The sequence below is a fragment of the Oryctolagus cuniculus genome, chromosome X (assembly GCF_051225735.1).
Source record: "Oryctolagus cuniculus isolate XC-2025 breed Fujian yellow rabbit chromosome X, ASM5122573v1, whole genome shotgun sequence".
Taxonomy (NCBI): domain Eukaryota; kingdom Metazoa; phylum Chordata; class Mammalia; order Lagomorpha; family Leporidae; genus Oryctolagus; species Oryctolagus cuniculus.
In genome coordinates this window covers 7,768,048-7,795,855 of record NC_142888.1, presented here as the reverse complement: position 1 = coordinate 7,795,855, position 27,808 = coordinate 7,768,048, and the positions used below count along the sequence as shown (strand labels likewise).

Sequence of the window (27,808 nt, the reverse complement as noted above, 5' to 3'; positions counted from 1 at the left end):
CACTCCCAAGTGCACTCCTTCCCAGCTTCTTGCTGAGACGAGCGGCCTGGCCTCTGGATTCTGGTTTCTGCACCAGGTCCAGTGCAGTTTGCTCGGCTAACCCTGCCCAAGCTTCTATTTCTTTGCTATCCAAAGGATCTAAGACATAGAAGTAACATTATTTCTTCCAGAGGAGACTAATCAAAATGTAGTCTTTGAAAATCACTGCTTCCCTGGAACACCACCTTTAAATTTTAATAGAATTCTTAGTAGTTCTCTTTTCCCTTATATAATATCTTTAAACACTAATAGAATTATGAAAGATAAGGGTACTAAATGTTTATTTTCTTTATTACTCACTCTCATTCATGCAGGACGAATAAAGGATCTTGGCTTTTTGTACAGCTTCAGTGTCCCGCCTTCTACTGATTGACTTCTCCAACAGTGCTGAAAAGGTTAAGAAAGGATTCATTAGTATCAACCTACACGTTGTACCACGTTGGAGGTCATTTGTTAATCACAGCCCAGTGTCCAAAAACGTCCATGTAAAGACAGACAACCCTGAAAAAGACACATCTATAAAAAAGACATGCAGACAGCAGAACTGATTCTAAGTTGCTTGAAGTTCAAAACAATTCAACATTCTCCTCTCCAGGGCTCTCCTAATTCAAAGGAAACCAAAAGCTCAATTTCCAACTGAGCCTGGACCTTCTACAAGGGTTAATTTCTTCTGCCACCTACACAAAAGGAAACAGATTTCATTTTTTCAAGAACCAAAAATAACTGAATTCTGTCCCTTGTTTTTGCACCAAGTAATATTCTCAACGGAGGCAATTTCATCAGGGTCAGATTTCTGCAGGTTTCTTCACAGGCCAGTCTCTCAGGGAGCTCACCTGGAAGGAATTTCCCATTAGAAGTTTTAGTCAATGTTGCATAAACACGCTGTGGACATGGGAGAGAAAAAGGAGAGGCAAGATTTGAAAGCCTGCCCGAATTGCCTAAAAACTTGTCCTTTTACCTATGCCAAGTCCTGCCCATTCACAGGAAGCTGTGTGTAAAATGGATGCCAGGCCCACCTGGCATATGATTTTCTGTTTTTATAAAATCACTAATGATACTGTATGAAGGTAGAAAATGACAGCTGTCACTATTTCATTAAATCAAGAGAGAGGAAAGCCAGGACTCAATGAAAACATGCCTTCACAAAAAACGCCTTGAATGTCCTTTAAAGTATCAACTTACCAAAATGAAGCCAAAACAAAAACTCCCAATGGTGACTGCAGCATCATGGCACTGCCGTCACCAACTATGTCAACGTGCAGCTGTCAAGGCTTCTGGGAAACAAGCTAGCAGCCTCCAAAAGCACAGGACAGCAGATGTTCCTACAGGATTCTGAATCGTTCCAACACACAATGTATGATGCTAATCAAATTAATAAATAATTACATATTCCCCAAAGGGTAATCAACTGCTCGGCCAGCAGTTCCACATGTTAAAAAATGAAACCCAGAGCCCCTGTCCAGCTTTTTCATAAGCATCTGCACATAAAACAAGCCCATACCGCAAGATGGATTTCAGTAAAATAAACTGAGTTCGACGTGGGTGTTTTCAATTATTTTAGCTTGTTTGGTATGTCTTTCTTATGTACCATAATAGCAATAAAAGCAAGATCACTAGCCCCAAGGATAAAGAAAGGGGCTTTCTTTTAATAAACAGAAAGTTCTAAAACTGTACCTACATGTGTTTCTATTTAAATCAGATCATGTGCCTATCCACCTGGAACTGACCACACAATCATTCCAGCCACGTGACAGCTAGGGAAACACATTTGGAGGTAAATACTCCCATTTCACTTAGGACTCTGATGATGTTCTCATGCTATGAACACGCCACAGGCCGCAAACATGAATGCCCTGGGGACCAAAAGCAAGCCACAGGAGCAAAAGAACTAAAAGCATCAGCTATGTACCTGTGTATGCTCTTGAGGCACGCTGTGTGTCACAAAAAGGTGACAAGAGGACATGGGACTGCTAAGTAGAGCAACCCCAAAACACTAACCTTGCACAAACATCAACATTTGTACAACATTCTGGGGTTTGAACCAGAATTGGCTTTAAAGACATACTGAACTACCATAGGTTCCTTGGTACTCTCTTCCTTCCCTTCTCTTTTCCTACTTCCCATAGCCAACCAGGCAGGAGAGCATTGATATGCAGACAGTGGTGTGGCAATCAGCTGGCGGCATCCAGCTCATTTCTCTCTGCATATGAATTAGTGGTAAGAGGAATAAAATCTATCTTGGAGAGTCATTAATGAGCAGAAAACAAAGCCTGCCTATTACAGGCAATTACTCAGGTTGTTTAAAAGACCAGAAAGCATTGAAAAGGGCTATGGAGCACTCCTACAGGGGCATTCCCATCATAACCTGTGTTGTTTCTTGGAGGATTTCTCAATCCTTCCCCCCCTGCCAATCAAGGTATTTCTTACTACGATACAATAGAAAAGGAAGATTCCAGTTCATAAAACCTACAGTGCTGGGGCCAGTGCCATAGCTCACCTGGTTAATCCTCCACCTGTGGCACCGGCATCCCATATGGGCGCCGGGTTCTAGTCCCGGTTGCCCCTCTTCCAGTCCAGCTCTCTGCTGTGGTCTGGGAGGGCAGTGGAGGATGGCCCAGGTGCTTGGGCCCTGCACCTGCATGGGAGACCAGGAGAAGCACCTGGCTCCTGGCTTCGGATTGGTGCAGCGCCAGGCATTGCAGCCATTTGGGGGGTGAACCAACGGAAGGAAGACCTTTCTCTCTGTCTATAACTCTACCTGTCAAATTAAAAAAAAAAAAACCCTACAGTGCTGCAAACCTCAGACTTCAAAATTGGCTTGAAAAGTTCTTCTGATCATCATCTGAACATCGTATATAAGATATCAAGTAGTATTTTTCTTTTCATTACACTCAAACAAAGTTGGACTGTATGACCTTGGGAGGTATGCACTTCATCAGACAGCTTTTAGTCACTGTAATAAAATACCTGAGATAAGCTATTCGTGAAGGAAACAGAGTTTCAAGGTCCAAATGGTATGGCACAGACTTGGCAGCGAGGTGCCCATGGTGAAAGGCAGAGCATGTGCACAGAAGTATCACATGACAAGCCACGAAACGGAGAGAAAGACTGGACCCAAATTCTGGTTTTATAACAATCCTCTTACAAGAACTACCTTCTAAGGGCATACCCTACTAAGTCTCATCTCCTGAAGATTCTATAATTTCCCAATAGCACCACCTTAGGCACCAAGCCTTTAACACAGAGGCCCTTGTAGGTAACTCAAACTAATATCCAAATCATATCAGTGCAATTATTTATCCAAATTCACAGGTGAAGAAACTGATGCTTAGAGACATTAGATAACTTGTTCAAATTCTGGGTAGGAAGTAACAGCAATCTGCGACCAGAACCCGTGACTGTAGGATTCAAAATCCCACTGCCTTAACAAGTCTATTAGGTTGCTTTACTAAACCCATTTTAAAATTGTTTTAAAATTTATTTGAGAGAGAGCAAGAGAGTGAGAGTGAGAGAGAGAGAGAGAGAATATGTGCAAGTGCTTCAAACTTCTAGCTCACTCCCCAAATGCCCACAGTGGCTGGGGTCATACAAGGAGCCAGGCACTTAATCCAGATATTCCATGCCAGTGGTAGGGACCCAACTACTTGAGCCATCTCCTGCTGCTTCCCAGGGTATGGAATCAGGAGCAGATCCAGGAACTGAACCCAGGCATTCCTATGTGAGATGCAGGAAGCTTAACTGCTAGGCTAAAAGTCATGAGGATTTAAATTTTTTAATGCACAGAAAGCTCTATATCATAGTTCTCAGGCAGTGATAAAGGTGACCAATAAGTGGCAGCTTAAGCAGAATCACAGGCCCAGTTAGCCATACATAAAACTGTCATCAAGCTTGTTTCTGGTGCTTCCTCCACAGTCATTTTTGTTTCTTTCCTTCCTTCTCAGGAGAATTGGTGGACACAGGCCTATGCAAACTGAAGATACTGCCACTCCCTGTGTAGGTCTATTTCATTAACTGGACCTGCTCGTGCTACCTGGCAAGCAAGCCCCACACTCTCAACACTTCTTCTGCTTCCATAGGAGAGGCAACACTAAATGATGAGATATATTTTACAGTCAGTGGTAAACCCTGAAAATATTTTATTTGCATTCCTCATCCTGCACAAGGCATTTTATTTTATGTAAATTCTCTCAATGAAAGTAGAACATACCTGCCATGGAAAAATCCACAGCTCATAATCTGAAGGGTTTTCACAACATAAATACACGCAAGTAACCAACATTGTTACCAGAATCTCACAACCTCCTTGCACTCCCTTCCCAAAACTACCCCCAAACAAGGCTACCAACTTGCTCTTTTGTGAAGCACTTACTCAAGTCTATTTCACATATTTGTATTTTAAGCAACTTTTATTTATTTTCATTTATTTGAACAGTAGAGAAACAAACAAATAAAGAGATCTTCAATTTTTTGATTCACTCCCCGAACGCCTGCCACAGCCAGAACTGTTCCAGAACAAATCCAAGGGCCCATAACTCAGTCTCCCAAATGGGTGGCAGGTACGCAACCACTTGAGCCATCACTCACTGCCTCCAAGTGTCTGCAGGAGCATGAGTGTGGCATGAGAAGCAGACTTGAACACAGGCACTCTGATCTGAGACGCAGGCATCCCAAGTAGCATCCTAACTACTGCACCCATGCCTGTCCCCACATATTTCCATTGGACAACCTACTTTTCCAAATTGATTTGTATACATTCTATACATACTCTACACATAAGTAGTTGTTGAGTATTAGTATTGCAGCATCTTCCAACCTATAGAGCTCACTTTTCTTTTACATATTTTAATAATTTATTTTGGTGTAGATTTAGAATGTCAGAAAAATTGCAGTGGTCACATAGAGATTCCCATACATTTCCTACAGTATCCATAGTAAGTTTTTTCTTTTTTATTATTTTAAGATACACAAGCTTAATGTATTTCACATACACAGATTTAGGAACATAGTGATACTTACCACCCTATTCTCCCTCCCACCCATGCTCCTCATTTTCTTAATGGCATCTTGTAATGAGCTGAAATTACTTATTTTAATGTAGTTCATTTTGTCTATTTTCCCTTCTATGGTTAGTATACTTTATGCACTATTTAATAAGTCTTTATGGGGCCGGCACTGTGATATAGCAGGTAAAGTAACCGCCTGCAGTGCTGGCATCCCATATGGGTGCCGGTTCATCTCAGCTGCTCCACTTCCGATCCAGCTCTCTGCTATGGCCTGGGAAAGCAGTAGAGGATGGACCAGGTCCTTGGGTCCCTGTACCCGCATGGGGCACCCAGAAGAAGCAAAAAAAAATGGCATTGACAATGGTTATTTTCCATCACATTGAGTATTCTCTTGGGTAGGGGCTGGATTGTGTTAGTTTTTGAACATTCGGGGTCTACAGTTTGGCATGGTTGGTATTTACTGAATGCTCACCAAGGTGAACTTCTGAAAAGGGAAGTCTAATCATGTTTTTCATCCAGCATAGAAGGACTTGTGAGAAACTGGAGTGGCTACTTTTATTATCTCTTTTTACAAATCAGCAAAGGTCTGGTTTTACCAATATAATGTTCTCTTTTTAACATTCCAGTCATGCAATGAATTGTAAGACTTCACTTACCTGTTTTCACAAAAACTAGTTTTCAGGGTATCTAAGTTTAATTTTACCAGGCTTTAATTATCCATTCACAGTTCCCTGCTCATGTATATTCTGGGGCTGAGGGGAAGAGTCTGAGTTTCAAGTTACCATTCGACCTCCTGTACTCTCAGAACCCGAGAGGACTATCAATCCTAATCATCCTGTTAATGAACAACTTGATACATTATCCCTCTTAGTATTTTTTTGTCTGTTCTACTCAATACTACTGGTTTAATTCTGTAATTAATACACAGTTATTCTTAAGTGTTAAAATTAAACTGAAATGTGATCCCTGTTAAATATAAGAGTGGGAATAAGAGAGGGAAGATATGTACAATTTGGGACATGCTCAAGCTGACTTGCCCCAAATGGTAGAGTTAGAAACATACCAGGGGATTCCAATTCAATCCCATCAAGGTGGCATGTACCAATGCCATCTCACTAGTACAAGTGATCAATTTCTGTTCACAATGATCATAATGAAAGGACTAAGAGTCAAAGGGATCACATAAACAAGTCTAGTGCCTGCTAATACTAACCGATAGAATAAATAAAGGGGAGAGCAATCCAACATGGGAAGCGAGATACACAGCAGACTCATAGAGTGGCAGATGTCCTAAACAGCACTCTGGCCTCAGAATCAGCCCTAAAGGCATTCGGATCCGGCTGAAAAACCCATGAGAGTATTACAGGCATGGAAAGCCAAGACACTCTGGCAAAAAAAAAAAAAAAAAACCAAAACCCTAAATGAAAGATCTCTATGAGTGAGATCCCTGTGGAAAGAACAGGTCATCAAAGAAGGAGGTACCTTTCTCTGAAGGGAGGAGAGAACTTCCACTTTGACTATGACCTTGTCTAAACAAGATAAGAGTCGGAGAACTCAAAAGGCTTCCATAGCCTTGGAAACTCCTGACTGGAGCATAGGGAGATTACTGATGCCATAAACAGGAGTGTCAATTTGTAAAGTCAACAACAAGAGTCACTGTGCACTTATTCCTCATGTAGGATCTCTGTCCTTAATGTGCTGTACATTGAGATTTAATGCTATAACGAGTACTCAAACAGTATTTTTCACTTTGTGTTTCTATGTGGGTGCAAACTGTTGAAATCTTTACTTAATGTATACTAAACTGATCTTCTGTATATATAGAAAATTGAAAATGAATCTTGATATGAATGGAAGGGGAGAGAGAGCAGGAAAGGGGAGGGTTGCAGTTGGGAGGGAAGTCATTGGGGGATGGGGGGAAGCCAATGTAGTCCATAAGCTGTACTTTGGAAATCTATATTCATTAAATAAAAGTTAAAAAAAAAAGTTAAAAAAAAATCGTAGTCATCCTACAGCTCACTCATTTTCTGTCTTTGGGAGTAGGTTTTGGCATAGTAGTTAAGGTGGCACTTGGGATACCTGCATCCCATATCAGAGTGCCTGGGCTCTAGTCCCAGCTCACTCCCAATTCCAGCTGCCTGCTAATACACACCATGGGAGGTAGCAGATGATGGCTCAAATACTTGCATCCCTGCCACCCATATGACAGACCAAGATTGAGGTCCTGGCTTCTGGCTTCAGCCTGACCCAGCCCTGGCTGTTGCGGGCATTTGGGGAGTAAACCAGTAGATGGAAAGTTTGTGTGTTCGTTCGTTCGCTCTCTCTCTCTCTCTCCTTCTCTTCCTGTCCTTCTCTGCCTTTCAAATAAGTAAGTACCTTGTTTAAAATTCACTTCTGCTCACACAAGGCATTTACTGACTGTCTTGATTATAAAAAGAAAATTCCAAAGGATGGACACAACTCCTAAGGACTTTCCAATATCCTGGTTCATAAAGCACTCACAACAGTCGTGTGCCCCGCAGGCTAGTCAACTGACGTTTCTGCAATATTCAAGAATATCGGCCCAATTAATACTGTTTTCAAAACTCTTACACATACAAAGTTCTAGGCCTATGAGCAAAAACCTACCAAGAACCCTGGTGCTGGGCTGAGGCCTTGACCTTGAAGTTGGCTCAAGAGCACAGGATCTCTTACCAAGCATCCTCCTTTGTGTTCCTTCCTCTGACCTGCAGCATTTCTCCGTGTCTGTTCTAAAGGAGATCCTCTGACTAATTTCTGGGAGACCAATGAATGTGGGTGCTATTTGTTTAATGGAAACATCAATTGCATTCTCAAACTTTCACACCAGATTCACCAAGGTAAATCCTCTATTTCATGTAGAGTATGCCAACATTTCTCCTTTGGAAAGCAGAGGGAGGACTCCCAAATCTACTGAGAGAAAACACATGAAAATCAAAACTTCGGAAAGGCAAATTCATATTTTAAGCTTCCACATCTATATAAGGGACACAACCCTCTCCAGACCCAGGTGTTTGTTTAAACCTATCATATCATGGTCTGGCTTCTCCTTGGGTGGCACTTAAAAACCACCTTTGGATGGCCCACGGTTGAGTACCGCCTCTAATCATACTATTTTTAGCCCTTGTTCATTTTCTAGGCTACAGACTTCAATTTGGTTTCCAGGCTCCTCAGTTTATTTACTGTACTGAAAATTTTCATTTTTCTAACTCACACTGCATGGGTATTAAACCCTTATGCAGTTAGACCTGGAGACTCTAAATCAGCTTGCAAAGCCTGTTGTTATTCCCATTAAAAAAATAAAATTCAAGCTAACTGAGTCATGGTCTGTGGCTCCCAGAACCCTCATATTTTCACAGGAATCGTGCGACACTCAGCCCTGCAGTTCTTCAGCCCCACAGCTAGTCAAGCATGGGATTAACTGAGTCTTTCTGACATACTAAAAAGACAATAAAAGCTGATATTTCTCATTCTTCTACCAACTCCCACCTAAATATAGGGAGAGAAGCTGTCAGAATTATTTTCTCCATTCATTTTTTATGATCATCTTATAAATGAGAATTGCTGGTTAGCATCAGCTCAAGAAAAAGGGGCAGAGATGATTTTAAGGGGATTAAAAAACCTCTAACTCATCAATCTAAATCATGGGTTACAAAATAACACAAAACACCCTCACTTTAATACAAAAGACCTTTGTCTATAATGAAACCAATTTTATAAAAATGCCAGATATTTTAAAAGTCTAATGGAAAATAACTCTTTTATGTTCACTTATAAGCGCATTTGAAAGGATTAAACTTATCAAGCTTATACTTCAAAATAATTTAAATTTTAGCATTACTTTTTGATAGCACAGCATTACAACAAATCTGCCAATGTAATATTCCAACTCATAAAAATAGCTTCCCTATTTAGATAATTTGTATCTTCATAGATAATACCATGTAAGGCCTATGCCAAACTTGAAGTCATTAAAATTCATCTTCAGTTTTCTCCTACAGTAAAAACCCTAATTAGGCAATTTTCCCTGTCTCTCATTTCAACCAGCTTAACATTATAAGGAAAAGGCCATGTGTGGTTATATGGTTATACACTTCTGCAATGGCCCTGTGTGAGCAAATAAGTAGGAAATATATATATAGTATATGATATATTCTTTATATATAATACATAAATATATAAAAATTTCTTATATCTAATATATTCTCTTCATACATTCAACATTTCTTTACAGAACCACTACTTTAAACCAACAGTATTTGGCAGTCTCTCTTGAGGCATATAATCTCAAGAAACACCACCAACCCAGATTCTCTCCTCTGCCATTCCTGCCCTACCCAAAAATCAGATAAGGAGCTTTAGCACTTTCTTTGGGGGATTTATCACTCTACAGCTCCATTTTAACTCAATGTCAGTAGTCCTCAAGAAAGCCACTACATTCCTTATTGCATTTTGGAACCGCTCTCCTTGCCATTGGCCCATTTGGGTCTGAATTAGTTCTTCAGTTCCACCAAGCCCAGGTTTAAAACATTCCTTTCTAGGTCATTTTTTGCCACAGTGTCTTGGCTTTCCATGCCTGAGAAACTCTCATGGGCTTTTTAGCCAGATTCCAATGCCTTAAGGGCTGACTCTGAGGCCCGAGTGCTGTTCAAGGGCATTTGCCATTCTATGAGTCTGCTGTGTATCCTGCTTCCCAAGCTGGATCGTTCTCTCCTTTTTAATTCTATCAGTTACTATTAGCAGACACTGGTCTTATTTATGTGATCCCTTTGACATTTAATCCTATTTTTATGATCAATTATGAACTTAAACTGCTCATTTTAACTAGTAAGATGGCATTGGTACCTGCCAACTTACTGGGATTTGGAGTCCCATAGCACGTTTTGGGCCATCAAAGAAGGAGGTACCTTTCTCTGAAGGGAGGAGAGAACTTCCACTTTGATTGTGGCATTGTCTCAATAAGGTCAGAGTTTGTGAACTCAATAGGCTTCCATAACCTTGGCAGCTCATGACAAAAGCCTCAGATGATCACTGATATAAAAAAGTGTCAATTGTTAACTCAACAACAGCAGTCACTGTGCACTTACTCTCCATGTAAGACCTCTGTGCTTAATGTGTTGTACTATGTGTCCTTAATGTGTTGTACTATGAATTAATGGTAAAACTAGTATTCAAACAGTACTTTACACTTTGTGTGTGTGAGTGCAAACTGTTGAAATCTTTACTTAGTACAGAGTTGATCTTCTGTATATAAAGATAATTGAAAATGAATCTTAATGAAGAATGGGATGGGAGAGGGAATAGAAGATGGGATGGTTTGCAGGTGGGAGGGTAGTTATGGGGGGAAAAACTGCTATAATCCAAAAGTTGTACTTCTGAAATTTATATTTATTAAATAAAAGTTTTCTAAAGAAAAGGAAAAAGTTCTTTTCTTAAAAGTAAAATGCAATAGGGGTTTGAGGTGAAAGTTGGCTCATTGGCTTAAGACGGAAAAAAAATCAGCACTATGCCAGGAAGATCTTCAAAGTGAAAAAAAAAAAAAAAAAAAAAAAACAACAGAACACAGGGCAACTATTTTCAATCCCAGCTTATACCACACCCTAAAGGAAGGAATAGTGTAAACATTACATCCCTGAAATCCTGAAACATCTGAGTTCCAGACTTGACAGTCCCTCCCTCTGCTAGAAAAGCAGCATCAAAACACAGCAAACATAGGTTTATAAAGCCACTTCCCAACTAACCCCTGTTTTCACTCCCACCTTCATGAGGAGGGGAGACGGAGGGGTTCTATTCCTGGCTGTTCTAACCGCAACGTGTGGAAGAGGGACCGTCCCTCTAGAAGTGGGTGTCTGAGAGTGAAGAATGAGAAAAGGGGCTTTCTTTCCTTCTCCATCCAGAATCCTCTCCACGCAAAAGAGGGGCAGCAATAGCACTTTGGACACAAGTAATGAACACAAAAGGACCTAAGGCTGGAAGGACGAGAAACTACCATGTCCACTAGTTGCTGCCATGGCTTCCCTGGTGGCTTCTGTCCCAGGTGACAGGGGGTGCTCAGCAAAGTAACTTCCACAGTTCAGAGAAATCAGAAGCAACAGAAAACGCAACGACCCTTGATGTTGACCAAGGAGACACCAGAGAAAGGGATAGCAAACAATGCGTCAGAGTTTCCTGGAGTAGGAAAGACAAACTCTACCTTCATTTGGATGCCACTCTAGCAAACAGATCAGCGGAATGGGGCCCCCAGGATTGGGCTCCATGTGTCAACCACCACTTCCAAGCCACTGTAGCAGGCAGACAGTGTGCTCTGACAAAAGGCATCCCTGACAGGACATTTGCACATGACTTACCCTCGTCACAGGACAAAATCAAGAATCTTTACGTGGCCTGCAAGGCCTGCATGCTCTGACCCCTGCCTTTCTCTTCAGTTTTGTCCTTTGTCCCGCTCCCCTCCAACTTGGAGTGCCCATCACATTGGGCTTCTTGGGTTTCCTCAAAGGCACCAGCTGGACAGAGCCTCTGCTCCTGGCAGCTCTTTCTGCCTGGGTTAAAATTGGAGACGTTTGAAATGGTAGACCCATAATCTGTGGGGGATAAATTATATGGCTGTATTGGTTTGGGCAAGTCACATAATTTTCTTGACCTTCGCTTCCTCGGATGTAGGGCAAAGACAGAAATAAACAATGATGACTACCAACATCACAGAATTAGAATGAAGAACCATGGAAAAAAACAGAAGATTCTTTAAAGGAGTAAAATTAGTATAAAGAAATGCTAGTGAATCTGTGAATTCAGAATAGACCAGCAGGTAATAGAAGCAGTTTAATTTAGAACTTACTCTAAGGGGCCGCAATAGGAAGTCTCTCTGGTTAGCGAACAGGTAAACTTTTATTTTAGCACATATTTGTGACAGAAACACACAAACACAAATATCAGTTTCCACACCTATCCTATTTATGAAAAGCCAAAATTCCTTCCCATTTTATAAATTAAAAGGTCCATGAATGTTTTAAAAGTACCTCTCACTGTGCAAATATCAACACCAATGAGGCTTCCCAAACAAACACTTCTTTCTTATGACAAGCTATTATGCAAGCAGCATATAATTACTTTTCCCGTTATGGGTAGTGCCTTTTTACGATGTTCTCTTGACACTTTAAAGCAAATAGTCCATCATTACTAATTCATTAAGCATTCACATAGATGCTATTAATCATGATGATCTAATGTGGTATTAATGAGTAGGTTATTAATCTGCAATTACATGCAGATTTCCTAATATATTCAAGTTTCCCAGGTTTTTTGAGGAGGAAATCAAAGGAAAATGAAATTAGCAAATCTTTGCTAAAAGAAATTGAGGGGAGAATTCTCTCTCGGGAGGGCAGGCGTTTGGCCTAGCAATTACAGTATCAGTTGAGATACCTGCATCCCATAGCAGAGTGCCTGGGTTCAAGTTCCAACTCTGTTCCCGTTTCCAGCTTCCTGCTAACGCTCACCCTCAGAGGCAGCAGTATTATGATACCTCTAGGAGCTGGGTCCCTGTCATCCATATGGGAAACCCGTGCTGAGTCATATGCTCCTGGCTTTAGCCCTGCCCAGCCCCAGCTGTTGCGGGCATCTGGGGAGTGAACCAGCAGATGGAGCAGCATGCTTGCTTGCTCTCTTCTCCTCAAACCATTTTTTTTAAAGCCAAGGTTTGCTAAGGTAGGAGCATCCTGTACATTTCAGTGAAACTGTTCAAAATACAAAAGTGCAGTAGATGTGACAAGAAGTCAGGGAGCCCAAATAATGAGAAATATAATTTACATATCATATTTAAGTAAATCTAAGATGCACTTTTTTTCACATCTCAAAATGAATCCAATTTGAAACTGTCTGCTAGACACAGTCATGAGATGGTTGCCATTACCTGCCTATGGATGAACTTGATCATGGCCATTCTTAAGTGTCAACACCGCAAATGAGCTGGGTGCATGGTTGGTACACTGCCATTTAAATGGCTTCAGAATTATTTCAGCATGACTTGTTCATGAAATAAAAACTTACTACAACCAAAGAGCTCATCCTGGAGTAAAATACCTGAGACAACAGTTGAGTACTTTTCAGGAATTGTTGAATCACTACTGTTTTTGTGAGCAATAGGACAATATCTTTTAAAAAACAAAAATACTGATGATTCAACATGAAAAAGCTCTAGGACTACTCTAACCAATAGTATTTGCACTTAACCTTTTTAATGGATGCAAAGAATTATACATGATATAAAAAAAACTAAGTAAGGCTAAAAGAACTCCAATGAACACAAAATAAAACACCAAATGATAAGAAAGTATTGTGTAGTAGCTTACTCTTCTTTCTTAGCACATGTGAAATGGTGCCTCTTACAGTTGACAATTTTGTTAAGGCGGTGGAAGACCCTGCAGGGTTAGCCTGTTCCCTGGCTGAGTTTTAAGTCAAATAAATGTAACTAGCAGTATGGCACATAGCTGAAGAGCTACCACCTCAGAAGACCTAGAATTTTCATTCTGGGAAATAATAAATATATCAGGAATATTGAAGTCCTGTTTAGATTTAGCTAAAAGAAGCCAATATAAAAATCATTCCAAATGACATCAAAAGCATTTAAGGACAACTGAACCCGCAGGTGAGAGGAAATGTTTTCATTTCTGAATAATGGGTTGCACATGCAGGTCTCAGGGGGGCAGAAACACAAGCTTGGCTAAGAGGGAAGATGGGTGTGAGGCCTCTGGCAAGAGCAGCTTCATGACATCCCAAGGCACAGGGGGCCGCAGAGCCTTCAGACCTCAGGCAAGAACCACAATTGCCTCCTTTCGTCACCCAGCACCTCCCACAGATTCCCCACTAGACTTATGCTATTCCAGCAGCGGCCTGCAGCTCCCAACCTCAACTTCCTCTCCCGCACAGCTCAGAGGTTCCAGCCTGACACTAACACCTCTGACTTCAATTAAAAGAACAGAAGTTTTTGTCGTAATTTACTTCCATTGGTGCACATCCAGACCAACATGTAGCTCAGAAGGGAATGAAATTTCTTTTCCTACATTATTCTGGGTACTTGGCCAAATTTTTGAGATAAATAAATGAGCTATGGCACATTCTTTCATGTCACCCAGCAAAGTATACTGCCAGTTCTTTCTTCGCGAAACTCACAGAACCTTCTCCAATGAACAATGGCTCCAGTTCTCGGTAGTTTGGGCATCTCCTGAGGAGTAGAGGGGCACAGATGAGGGGTCCCAGGATCTGGGATTCTGCCGGGCAGCCAGGGCTGAGAAGCACTAGTCCAACTGGGCCACGTGCAGTACAGCCCGCAGTAGTCACCTGGGGCTACAGGGCACCAGCAACGTGCCTGGTCTAGACGATTACGTGCTACCAGCATAATAAACAGCAGATTTCAAACAGTAGCAAAGAAAGAAATGCAAAATATCTTACAAATAAATTTTCTGGCATTGACTACATGTTTACATGGCAGTATTTTTGATAGGTTGGGTTAGATAAAATACATCATTTCAACTGCTACTATTTTTAATGTGGCTACCAGAGAGCAAAGTCACATGTGACTTGTATTTGTGACTCATTTCTACTGGACACTACTCTAAGCGGAAATATGAGCCATAAATACAAGTCGCATGTGACTCTTTTCTAGCAGCCACATTTTAAAAATAACAGTCAAAATTATACATTTTGTAGGCCATTAGTTGTCTGAATATGGACAAATTACTTACCTCTCTCCAAGTCTCAGTTTTCAGAGCTGTAAAATGAGGATAGTAACACCGTCCTACTTATCAGGGCTTTTTCCAGGCACTAAGGGTCAAACAACCTGAATTCTAACTCTGACTTCTTTGCCTATTAGCTGTGTGACCTTGGACTAGTTATTGTACTGCTACCTGCCAGATACCTCTGTTCCTTTCTCTGCAAAATGAAATATATTTACATCTTACCTCTTTCAGACACATTGGGAGCTCAGTTGAGAGAGTTCAACAAATGGTAACTGAAGGTGTTATGAAAAAAAGGTCACCTCTGTGTCCCTGTTAGGTGCTTCCCTGTGTCATACACTCTTATTTTTAAAAATGGAGCCTATTAAAGGCTCACTTCACAGTAGTCAATCAGGGGAGATATGGGGATCTTGCCACATTACAAAGATGCTTGACCCTTCCACACCTTCAGTCACAGCTGAAAAGTTCTCAGAATTCAAGGTGAGAACACGGTGAAACCCTCTAAGCAGGGTGTTTGGAAATGCAAGTATGACATTTTCAACCCAGCTCAGCCATATGTTTTAGCCTGCAACAAACTGCAATTGTGCTCATGCCTCCATTTGCCCTTAACAAATTAGAAGTACGGTAAGACATTCACCCATCTCTCCGAGGCACACGAGACCGGAGTCATGCGCTTCTGCTGTGCAATCTGGATGCCCTTGGAAGTTCTCACAAAAAGCCCAAATTCTTAGCTCCATTATTACTGTAGCTTCTGGCACCGAATGGCAAAAACACGTGGATACTTGGAGGCACTTCAAGAATCCTGAAGGCCACCACAGTTCACGTGCGTATGCCTCCAAATTGTTACCACTGAAGGCGGCTAGGGTTTCCTTCCCTTCTCAGTCATCCTCTCTCAGGAAGTGGTCTTTCAAAAATATGCAAGCATCTGGGTGCGGGTAGGTGGAGAAGTGTCACTGGGGGTGTATACTTACTTCTCGGGATGCACATATCCTGTGTCATTAGTCATGCCAAAGAACTGATTTTTAGTCAAGAATCTAAATTTAGTAGACCATCTTCTAAAGTAAAATGTGTCTTTCCTCCTACAACATTCAAGCTAACTTTTCATAATGTGCTGCAATATTTATGCTACAAAAATGCCCCCTCATCTACTCTCCAACTTTCTTTTTCAGTTAATATTTCCATTCACCGCATCTTCAGGCTGTTGTTCCACTTCTCTGAAGCTCAGCATTCCCATAGGTCAAAAATCTCAAAAATTGGGGTAGGCATTTGCCTAGTAGTTAAGACACAACTACTAGTTAAGACGCTGGCATCCAATAGCAGAGCTCCTGGGTTTGAGTGCTGACTCTCCTTCCAATTTCTGCTAATACGTACCCAGGGAGGCAGCAGATGAAGGTTCCAGTGAATGGGTCCCTGCCACCCACGTGGAAGACTCAGACAGCGTTCCCAGCTTTGGCCCAGCACAGCCCCCAAGCATTGCAGGCATTTGGGGAATGAACCTGTGATTGAAGCGCCCTTTCTCCCCCCACCCACTCCTGTCAAATAAATAAAAACAAATAAAATTTTAATCCCACAGATGGATTTCTACATCCTTCAGTCATCTTGCTCCTGCCATTTCTCCCAACACCCCAAAAGTTCATTCTTTCCTTCCTTCCAACAGGGCCAATTTGGACTTGTTAATGTGCTCATTCCCTAAAAGTCCTCACAGTGGATGGCTCAAAGATTAGGGTACGAGTGAACATCTGGGGATGTTTGATAACTAACTCCACCCAAAACACCTGAGTTAGGATGCATCACGAAGTTAGAGCTAAATAAAACCATTTTTAAATTTAGTCTTCTCCTTGGAACCTCAGTTCCAGAGCCCGTAGTTTGACAGCCTCCCTGCCCCACCCTTTTCAAGTTCAACCAAAGAGACTTTGCCTTCAGGAGTAGCTAACACCTAGCTTTTTCATACACCATGTTGTATGTACTCATGAATAAAAAATAAGTACTTTGTGCATTACTATCTTCAATAATTTGCACAGTTTGCAAATATTTTTAACTGCACCACAGCAAAAGCTACAACATCTCTAGTAGAGAATTGATCTTTAACGTCCTGAATTCATAAGCACATGGCAGCACTTTGTAATTTCACCTGAATGTATATTTATTCCACGGCACAGGCAATCTCATTAAGTCTGTATTTAATAAGTTCAAGGACTGGTATCAGCACAAGTCTTCAAACACAAATCTCCAGTTTCATCTAATATCCTTCCAAGCACATATTAACTGATGGTAATATGCTCATTATCCAAGGAGTCCAGACAGTGGATTATTCAAAGATTTGGGTATGAGTGGACCCATGAGGCTGTCTAATAGCCAACTCCACTCAAAACACCTGAATTAGGATCTATCAAGAGCTGGAACTAAGTAAAATGATCCCTACTTGAGTCCTGCCATAGCAATCCTTATATAAACAAGGGTTCTTGATGTTCTTCATTGCCTACCTCCCTTGGGCAGTCCATTAAATGTACGGTTTATAACCGCACACATGATAAACCTAGGTTTACAAAGGAAACGAGGTATTCTGACACACGGTTCTCAAAACATTTATTTTGTGACGTTCATAATAGGTGTGCTCCTTAATTAGCTCATTAAATAACAAGACCGAACATGGAGTCTAACAACTACTGTAATTTGTTTTCTTTTTAATGAATAAATGAATGCAATTTGAAAAGAGCGATGCACAAAGCATTTCAAGATACCTGTGATAAAATGGAAAAAATAAGCATGGTTCCTATGGGTAACAAAGTCATAGGCACTGCTAATTGTACTGGGATTTGTTGCCTATGTTCATGAGTAAAGAAAATGCTAAGGTTCCATCAGAGATGAGTGGAAATGCATTTTCCCCCATTCAAGTCCCTGGATTCCAGAAACAGCCCCATGGCAGGTTCTGGTGGTCTGTGGATCCCAGTTAAGGATCCCCTAGGGATGAGAGAAGGAAGAAGGGGAGTAACCGACATTTAGGGAGGATCTAGCATAGTCTAAGATGTCACCAATTCCCTCTTTCCTCTTCTCTGCCTCCCTGTAGGAGTGACTGATTTAGAACTCAACTCCAACAAATGTTATCTGACCATTTAAATTAAAACTTTCTGGGGTTTAGGGTCATGATCAAGATCTGCCAATAAAAACAAATTTCTTACAATGGTTTGAATTTGCCACTCAAAACACACGCATTGATGTTTACTTGCACTGTGATGGGATTAAGAGGTGGGGCCATGAAGACATGTTTAGCCTATGAGGGCTCTCCTGACCTAAATAAATTAATGCCACTCTCAAGGGAGGTGGTTATTTATCATGGGAAGTTCAGCCCCCTTTTCTCTGTCACGTGTGTTCACTTCCTCCTCCACCATGTTTTAACACACCAGAAAGTCTATCACCAGACACTGGCACCAGGCTTCAGACTTCCCAGTCTCCGAAGCCAGAGGATGACTAAACTTCTATTGCTTGTAAGTTGGATTCGAAGAACAATTAAGCAAGTACACAAATAAGATAATTACACATGGTCATAGGTACCACAAGGGACACAAGCATAGAGGGATATGAAATGGGGATAGAGAACTATTTTTGACAAAGGTATTCTCAAACCTTCTGTAACACCAAAATTAATTTGAGGGTTTTTGTTGTTTATTTTTCAGATAGTTCACCTTTCTAATGGCCTAGTCCGGGCTCCAGAGCAGCACTGCTAGGTAAATATTATCCAAATCACACACATAATTCTTAATATCCTTGTACCTTCAACTACTGTTATTCAATTTTCTTGTAGCTCTACTTAAATAAAGAAAAAAAAAACGGGTAAAATACGTCTAACAGGGGGCTGGTCTTGTGACAAACCAGGGGAAGCCACCTATCAAGAAGCCTACATCTGGGGCCAGAGCTGCGGCAGAGTGGGTAAAGCTGCCACCTTTAGCACCAGAATCCCATATGGGCACCTGTTCAAGCCCCAGCTGCTCCACTTGCGATCCAGCTCCCTGCTAATGTGCCCAGAAAAGCAGTGGAGGATGGCCCAAGTGCTTGGGTCCCTGCTCCCATGTTGGAGACCCAGATAAAGTTCTGGCTCAACACATCTCAATTCAAGTTAGCTATATTTCAAGCACTCAGAAGCCTAACATTTCTAGTGGTGACTGTATTAAACTCTCGAGTCTTAATTGCAATACCTACTGGCGTACTTTATGGTATGTGAATAATTTCCATGAGGATAGTTTAGAGAGCCTTACTTTATCTCTGTACTTCTAACAGAATGCCTCTTGCTGGATATGAATAACGAAGCCCACAGCCTACATCTTGGCTGCTATTAGCAACAATCTTATGATCAAATACACCTAGAAAAAAGCAAGACACAGTATATGTCAGAGTAGAGAGAGAGAGAAAAAAACATGATCACCAATGACATGGTTCAGTGGTTAGATCAACCCTTACTTCAAGTCCACACAATTACCAGACTTTTCAGTTACATGAGCCAGCATAATTCCCTTATTCTTTAAGCCACTTGGAGTTGGGATTTCTACTACTTGTGACTGAAAGCAATTGGTGCCAGGAAAAACAAGTAGTAATTCATCTGTTAACTCCTGACTATTTACTGCATTTCAATCTATTTGAAGTGAATGACCTATTAATGAGAGAAGAGCTATATAAAAGCCATAAGGGAAGAGATTAGATCTTCAATGTTGAATGCAAAGAGCGCAGACAAGTCAAAACTAAAGTAAGAACATACATCAGGCTGGTGTCACAGCTCATAGGCTAATCCTCCACCTAGTGGCGCCGGCACACCGGGTTCTAGTCCCGGTCGGGGCGCCGGATTCTGTCCCGGTTGCCCCTCTTCCAGGCCAGCTCTCTGCTGTGGCCAGGGAGTACAGTGGAGAATGGCCCAAGTGCTTGGGCCCTGCACCCCATGGGAGACCAGGAGAAGCACCTGGCTCCTGCCTTCGGATCAGTGCGGTGCGCCAGCCGTGGCGGCCATTGGAGGGTGAACCAACGGCAAAGGAAGACCTTTCTCTCTGTCTCTCTCTCTCTTACTGTCCACTCTGCCAGTAAAAAAAAAAACAAAACAAAAAAAAACACACATACACCAGAGGTGAAAAAAGGACATACAAGAAAATGTCCAAGGCTGACTTGTCTGAACTACCCGAACACAAACTTTCACATGCAGTGGCCCAGCACGTGGCTTCTTTACTTCCTGTAGCTACTGAGAAAAAAAAAAAAAAAAAGGATCCTAAAGATAGTCACGTTTGCCAGAGAGTCTTCAGAAAGAAAATGATCTCTCTATCTGAAGAAATAGCTCCTAACAATTGCTCGGGTTTTTTAACTTGACAACTTCTTCCTCTCTTCCCACACTCCACACAACACGCTTCCTACCCACATTCAAATGGCGTGGGAGAATGGGGGAAAAGGTAACAAAAAACTTTTCAAAGACAATGATTTCATTTCACATTTTCCAAGTCTTCACTACAGGCTCCCATCCTCATGCAGCACCCCTTGACCCATACAGGACTGATGGTGACTTCGGCATAGTTTGGCAAATTGTTGCCTCTTGTGTGGCCACATGACAAAGAAACAATACGGCCTGAGAACAACAGTGATCTTCTGAGTGGTGTGTCCAGTTTATACAAGGGTACTTCACAAAGTACCCTTTCTAATGAAATCAGAACAAAGTTTGGGGTTACGAACACGGAACACTGTCTTCCCCTCTCTCGGCAACTCTGCCTTTCAAATAAATTTTTAACAAAAAGTTTATTTTGGTGCAAAAATCTTGAAATCAATGCATAGTTTTCATAATACACATAATACCGTCATATAGTGGACCCATTCAAAACAACAGGGGCCACATTTTCTCTAGGAATCAAAGGCCCACCGCAACAGATGGCGGGTCCACAGCTCTCACTCACCTTACCTTGACTTTTAGTCCTCAACTTTACATCTGACATTTGTTCCAAAGAACTTAATGAAATCTGGGCCCAATTTAATTCATCATTAGTCTATGTCTATGGTAGGAGGAAAATGATACAATTCACTATGCTTTCAATAATCTGAGCTTCCTAATTATCAAAGGATTTAACAGCAGCTGAACAAGTTTTCAGATTTCTATTATCTGTAAAAGATGATATAGCCAGGATCACTTTTGGAAAAAAATAAGATCACACAGGGAAGACAAAAGGTATTTCATTATGAGAACTATTGGAATCTCAACCAGCACATATTTACAAATAACCAATACTTGAGTCAAAGTCATGTGTATATACTCATCAATGCATAGTCCCTATTTCATCTCTTTGTTCTGTTGAAGCTGTATTTGAAAATATAGTGCATTTCCCCACAAAATATTGGCAAAGATGGCTGTTCCATAACCAAGATGGCCTGGCCCTACCTTGAGCCATCTGTCTTTTATTTGACACAAGTGTTCTCTCCCATTCATTGCCTCACGTTTGTTTCGTAAGTGCTCATTTGCTGAATTTCCATCCACTCATTCATAAGCAATGCAAGTTGGGTCGTCTTCATGGTCATGTGAAGACAAATTTGGGTAATTTTGTACGATGAAAAATTTTAAGACAAGCACGTAACTACATTCTGCCTTTTCTTTAACAAAAAGAAATGCTTCTTGGAGAGAACAAGAAATAAGAAACAACCTTATTTTCCAAGTAGAAATCCGAGTCTTATATGCCACTGAAAGAAAACACTCACAAAGCCAGGTTGCTGACTCGAATAGAGGCCAATTTTTCATCAGCCAGGTCTGTCAAATCCATTTTATTTCACAAATTGGACAGCCGCATCTGTGTGTTCTCTATCAGCCATAAGAAAATGGTATTCTTTCAGGTAGTGGTATTGGGTTTTATTTTTGGATGTTCTCTTTTAATCAACAGTGAGAAAAAATATCTTGACAATATTCAATATTTTTGAAAGTATGATATTTACAAGGGATAAGATCAGAATAAAACTTAAAGGATTAGTTTGTGAACTTTAGGACTATCTTTGAGACAAAACAGAAAAGAACAAACATTTACTGAGGGCCTGCTATGTATCAGGAACTAGAGTGGACAGTTTAAATAGGTCATATGCTTGAATCTTCACACAACCACTACAATACAGGTACTCTTGTCTCCATTTTAAAGATAAGAAAACTGAGGTAGAGGGGATCAGTAATTGGCCCAAAGGACACAGAGAAGCAAAGGGAATCAGGATTCAAATCAAGCTCTTAGGGCTTCAAAACTCATGCTCCAGGTGGTTTACTCCAAGGAAAAACCTGGAAATGACCTAATGGATAACATTAGCACTTAGTAGATAAACTGTAATATATCCACACATAGAAGTCATAGCAAATGATTGTATAGATCTGTTTTCATTGTCGTCAAAGGATGTTTACATGACAAGTATAAAGAGATTATAAACATATTTGACATGATCTCTTTTAAAATATAAATTTACATACATATAAGGTACTTCAAAAAGCTTGTGGAAAAAGGAAATTCGAAGACAAATTTTCAAATCCATTCACAGCTTTTTTTCTAATATGCATTTTCCATGAACTTTTTGAATACCCTGTGAATGCATGGATTTCACAATATTTGCACCAAAAACACTTATCTGTTAATTCTATTTTCCATAAACTTTTGAAGTACTCTTCTGTATATATTATATAATTTGGTATATATATTTCCATTTAAAAACTTGTTATTGTTGAGTGGTAATACTGACGTATGTTTCTTTATGGTTGGTCTACAATGAGCATGAATTATCTCAATGGAATGATGAATGGTTGGATGAACAGGTAAACAGACTGGTAGACACATAGATTTAGATTGTATCAATAGATAGATGTTAAATTTTAAAATTTAACATCTAAGAAATAATACATTTGATATTTGAAAAGCTCTATTTATATACCTTAAGAATATCCGATCATCTGAAACACACTTGTAGAGTTCAAAAAAAATATATATTATAGATATATAGACAGATACATATCTATCTATAGCAATATCTATACATTTATAGATTTCTTATTTTATCTATAAATGTAAATATAGAGAGAATGTAACAATATATATTTGTAGATAGAGAATGATAAAATACAATAAAGCAAATATAGCAAGAAGGTAACAATTGGGAAATCTGGGCATAGGGTACAATAGGAGTTCCTTGTGCAGTTTGTTCAACTCCTCTAACTTTAAATGGTTTATTTTGAGATAACTCAAAAAACTAACATTTTCTATTTCAAACACACCTGGTACAAGGTAACACTAATTTTAAGAGATGTGGGGCAGGCACTTGGCCTGGTGGTTAAGATGTCTGTTAAAACATCGATGTCCCATATAGGATAACTTGGGTTTGATGCCTGGCCCTGGTTCCTAATTCCAGCTTGCTGCTCAGTAGACCCTGGGAGGCAGCACTGATGGTTTGTGTAGTTGGGCCCCTATGATCCAGGTGCAAGATCTGCGTTGACTTCTCAGCTCACAGATTTGGCCTGGACCAGTGCTCACTACTGCAATCATTTGAGGACTGAACAAGCTCACTCCCTCGCACTCCCTCCTTCTCTACTTCTACCTCTCAAATTTTAAAAACCGAGAAGCCTTACTCCATCATTTGCTCTCAACACTTGAAGCCAGAGCAGCATGATTACTTTGTGACTTTGTCATTTACTGTACTTGTCACACAAAGACTTGGTATTTATTGAGTTTTGTCTTCCCCAGAGCACAGAAGTATACAGGGAGCCTCCTACTCCATTGTAAGGGGCTAGCATAACCTTGAGAATAGAATTTGACAAACTTGGGCTGGCGTTGTGGCATAGTGCGTAAAGCTGCTGCCTGTGATGCTGCTATCCCATATGGACGCTGGTTTGAGACCCAGAAGCTCCATTTCCAGTCCAGCTCCCTGATAATGTGCCTGGCAAAGCAGCAAAAGAAGACCCAAGTATTTGGGTCCCTGCACCTAAGTGGGAGACCCAGAAGAAGCTCCCGACTCCTGAATTTGGCCTGTCCCAGCCCTGGCTATTGTGGCTATTTGGGAAGTCAATGAGCGAATGGAAGATCTGTCTCTCCCTCCCCCCTCTCCCCGTCTCCCTCCCCCTCTCCCCATGTCTGTCTCTGTCTCTCTGTGTGTGTATCTCTGACTTCAAATAGATAAATAAATCTTTTTTTTTTTTTTTTGACAGGCAGAGTGGACAGTGAGAGAGAGAGAGAAAGGTCTTCCTTTGCCATTGGTTCACCCTCCAATGGCTGCCGCAGCCGGCGCGCTGCAGCCGGCACACCGCGCTGATCCGATGGCAGGAGCCAGGTACTTCTCCTGGTCTCCCATGGGGTGCAGGGCCCAAGCACTTGGGCCATCCTCCACTGCACTCCCGGGCCACAGCAGAGAGCTGGCCTGGAAGAGGGGCAACCGGGACAGAATCCGGTGCCCTGACCGGGACTAGAACCCGGTGTGCCGGCGCCGCAAGGCGGAGGATTAGTCTAGTGAGCTGCGACGCCGGCCAGATAAATAAATCTTTGAAAAAGAATTTGACAACTTAGCACACAAAAACCACAGAACAATAGTAATAAATATAGATAGGAAAATATGCAATAATACTTGATTATTCAATTTTAGCAACATCTTAGAAAATAAGCCACCGACAGGTATAGTCCATCTAAGTCTCTCACTAAACAACAAAGAAGCATTTTTCTGAAGCATGATCTTTTTGCCAACTAGGAACAACAGAAAATAAAGAATAACTACCAGAAACTTAAAATATATTACTAAGGAATAAAACTGGATGTATTCCCACCCAAACTAAGAATAAGAAAATTACTCCCATTATTACTGCTATTATCCAATCCTGTTTTATAAGCACGATCCAACACAATTTTTAAAACAGACAAAATTATATCTTAAACTTATGAATATCTATAAAATCCCAAAGAAGCCACCAAAAAGTTATTAATAAGACAAGCTTAATTGTATCTAATATAAATATATCAATGCTTCATTTTATATTGGGTTCAGGAGTTGGCAGACTTGATCCAGAAAGCTCATAGAGTAAACGTTTTAGACCTTGTGAGCCACATTGTCTCTGTAGCAGCTATTCAACTCTGCCATTGCAGCACAAAAGCAGACACTGATACTGCATAAATGAACGGATGTGGCTGTGCTCCAGTGAGACTTCATTTACAAAACAGGCTACGGGCTGGATTTGGCCCCCTGGTCATAGTATGCTGATCCCTACTTGATGACACACACACAAAAGAGCTGATGGAGAAAAAATACCGTTCCAACACATAAGAAAATACATAAAAACCTAGAAATAAACTTTCTACATGGAAATCTGGCTATGTGAACCAAAAATTCAACTGCAAATGCTCTTTCAATCTAATAGTTCCTTTTATGGAATTTTAGTGTAAGGATACATTCAGATAAAGATATAAAATATGTATACAGGGGCCGGTACTGTGGTGCAACGGGTTAATGCCCTGGCCTAAAGTGCCGGCATCTCATACGCGAGCCGGTTCTAGTCCCGGCTGCTCCTCTTCCAATCCAGATCTCTGCTATGGCCTGGGAAAGAAGTAGAAGATGGCCCAAGTCCTTGGGCCCCTGCACCCACTCAGGAGACCTGGAAGAAGCTCCTGGCTCCTGGCTTCAGCCTCGCCCAGCCCCGGCTGTTGCAGCCATTTGGGGAGTGAACCAGCAGATACAAGATCTCTCTCTCTCTCCATCTCTATCTCCCTGATTCTTGGTAACTCTGCCTTTCAAATAAACAAATCTTTAACAAGAACTCTGAAAGTATTTTTAAGTAATGATAAATTATTGTAAGTGCTTCCAGCATCTATCTACCTGGAAATCTTGTATTTTTCTTATCTTTCTGCGATATTTTCTGTGCATGATTGTGTGTATATATGCACATCTATCAAGGAAGAAAAGTCATAGAAGAGAACGAGGAAATGGACAAGAATGAATTCATGTCCTATAGGGAAATATGTATTAGTAGATTCATTCGTATGGTTCTATAGTAAGAAAATCTCATCTGTTGGGTTAGGAAGGTCAGTCTTATCAATACTAAGCTCAACTTGCTTAATGGAAAATTTAAGTCCATGTGACTTGCATTTAGTTGTAAAATTTAAGCATATTTTTCTTACTTTTGACAATAGGTATCTATTTTCACAGTAGTTTCACTTGTTATGAAGTACATATATACATAAATTGATAAATATTTAATCTTCACATACTTGTAATCTTGAGAAAATGGAAATGGGGAAGAATAACAATTCCTTTTTTAAAGATTTATTTACATATTTGAAAGACAGAGTTAGAGAGAGAGACAGAAAGAGATCAATCTTCCAAACACTGGTTCATTCCCATATGCTGATTCACTCCCTAGATGGTCTGAACAGCTGAGCCTGGGCCAGGCCCAAGCACTTAGTGCATCTCCCACTGCTTTCCAGTTATATTAGCAGGGAACTGGGTTGGAAGTGGAGCAGCCAGGACTCAAATCAGCACTCGTATGAAAAACTGGCATCGCAGGTAGCAACCTAACCCACTGCAACACAAAGAAGGCCTCAATTTTTATAACTTCTCAGAAATTCTTTGTAGGGGTTAATGAATACCAGTTACATGGTATAATTCACAGTTGTCAAAATGAAGAAAAAAAAATACTACTTTTGCCTTCTCAAAACAATTACCTTATCTGGCTTTGAAATCTTCCTACTTCCCTCCTGAATTGGCTTTCTCTAACAGCCTAACAAAAAAAATGAGATTTGGGATAGGCATTGCTGCATTGGTTAAGATGCCACATGGGATGCCTACATTCCAGATCACAATGCCTGGATTCAAGTCTTGATTCAGCTTCCAATTCCAGCTCCGTATTAATGCCCACTCTGGGAGGCAGCAGGTGACAGCTCAAGTGCTTGGGTCCCAGTCACCCATGTGGGAGACCTGAACAGAGTTCCTGGCTCCTGGCTTTGGCCTGATTGCATGAGCTTTGGGGAGTGAATAACCATCTGTGTCAGTCTCTCTACAAAATAAGAAAATGTTTAAAAAAATTAAATCCAATGCAAACAGAATAACCTTTAGGTACTAGACATTTCCAGCCTTGGCAAGGGGAAATGTGTGATCATTTGCGTGTGTGTTCAGGTACAGACATATGAGTATGTGTGTGTGAGCTGGTATTGCTAAAGAGGCATGGGAGGAAACCGAGTCTCCCTAGAGCCAACTTCGGAGTTAACAGGAACAGTATCACAACTATAGGTCATCCAGAGCTCCCAAAAGTGGTGTCAAAAGATGATGAGGTGTTAAGTACATTTTGTAAGCCTTGAAAATCCAGGACATGATGAACAAGAAAAGAGGTCTATGCTGAACACAAATAGTTTTCATTTACTATTCCTTTGCTCTCAGTTTCAATCAAATACTATTTATCCTCTAGCAGTACAACTTAGTAGTACCATGAAACACAAACCAATGACCTACATTATTAGGCTTGCATTGAGATATGGGAGAGACTGGAATTCCAGAAGCTTGCTTTTGAAATTTTCATTTAAAAATTTCTTAGAAACAAATTTAGTGTAGTTAAAAATGGACAGTCATGCTACAAATACGCAACTAAATTTTTCATGTCAAATATTGCTCTCCATAAACTACACCACCAAACTCCAGTGGAAACTTACCCTTCAACTTGAGGTCAACATTATGTCTCAGCCAAGGATAAACCCCATAGCTTGGCATATCTTCAGGAATTGGATTATTGTTTATCCAGCCATCACAAGCAAACCGGAAGAAATTATCACAAGGATCCACAGACAGATTTACTTTACTCAAGATGGCAGCAGCTATTTGAAAAGAAAATCATAGGATTAATGACAAACACTGCACATTGTGTACTGTTCTTTTCCAAATTAAACAACGATTTCATATCAACCAGTTCCAAGACCTTGGCTTTTATATTTCCCCTCAAATGACTCTCTGAATCAACTTCATGCTATGAAATGATTGCATTCAGAGTGAGTAGATTAAAGTTGTAGGGTATTA

The 27,808-nt window shown here is 40.7% G+C and overlaps 1 protein-coding gene across 5 annotated transcripts in view; it reads right to left on the bottom strand.

Moving 5' to 3' along the window:
* Window positions 1–27,808, bottom strand: part of PHEX (phosphate regulating endopeptidase X-linked) — a 233,611-nt gene that overhangs the window by 193,361 nt on the left and 12,442 nt on the right. For 4 of the 5 annotated variants that reach the window (XM_002719974.6, XM_089324706.1, XM_089324703.1 and 1 more), the window contains 2 exons: window positions 27,448–27,609; window positions 340–426 (listed from right to left, as the gene is read on the bottom strand). In XM_002719974.6, coding sequence (XP_002720020.1) covers window positions 340–426; window positions 27,448–27,609 — 249 coding nt within the window. Of the gene's footprint in view, window positions 1–339; window positions 427–2,536; window positions 2,638–27,447; window positions 27,610–27,808 lie in introns of those variants that run through there. The other variant, XM_089324705.1, reaches the window with a different exon arrangement.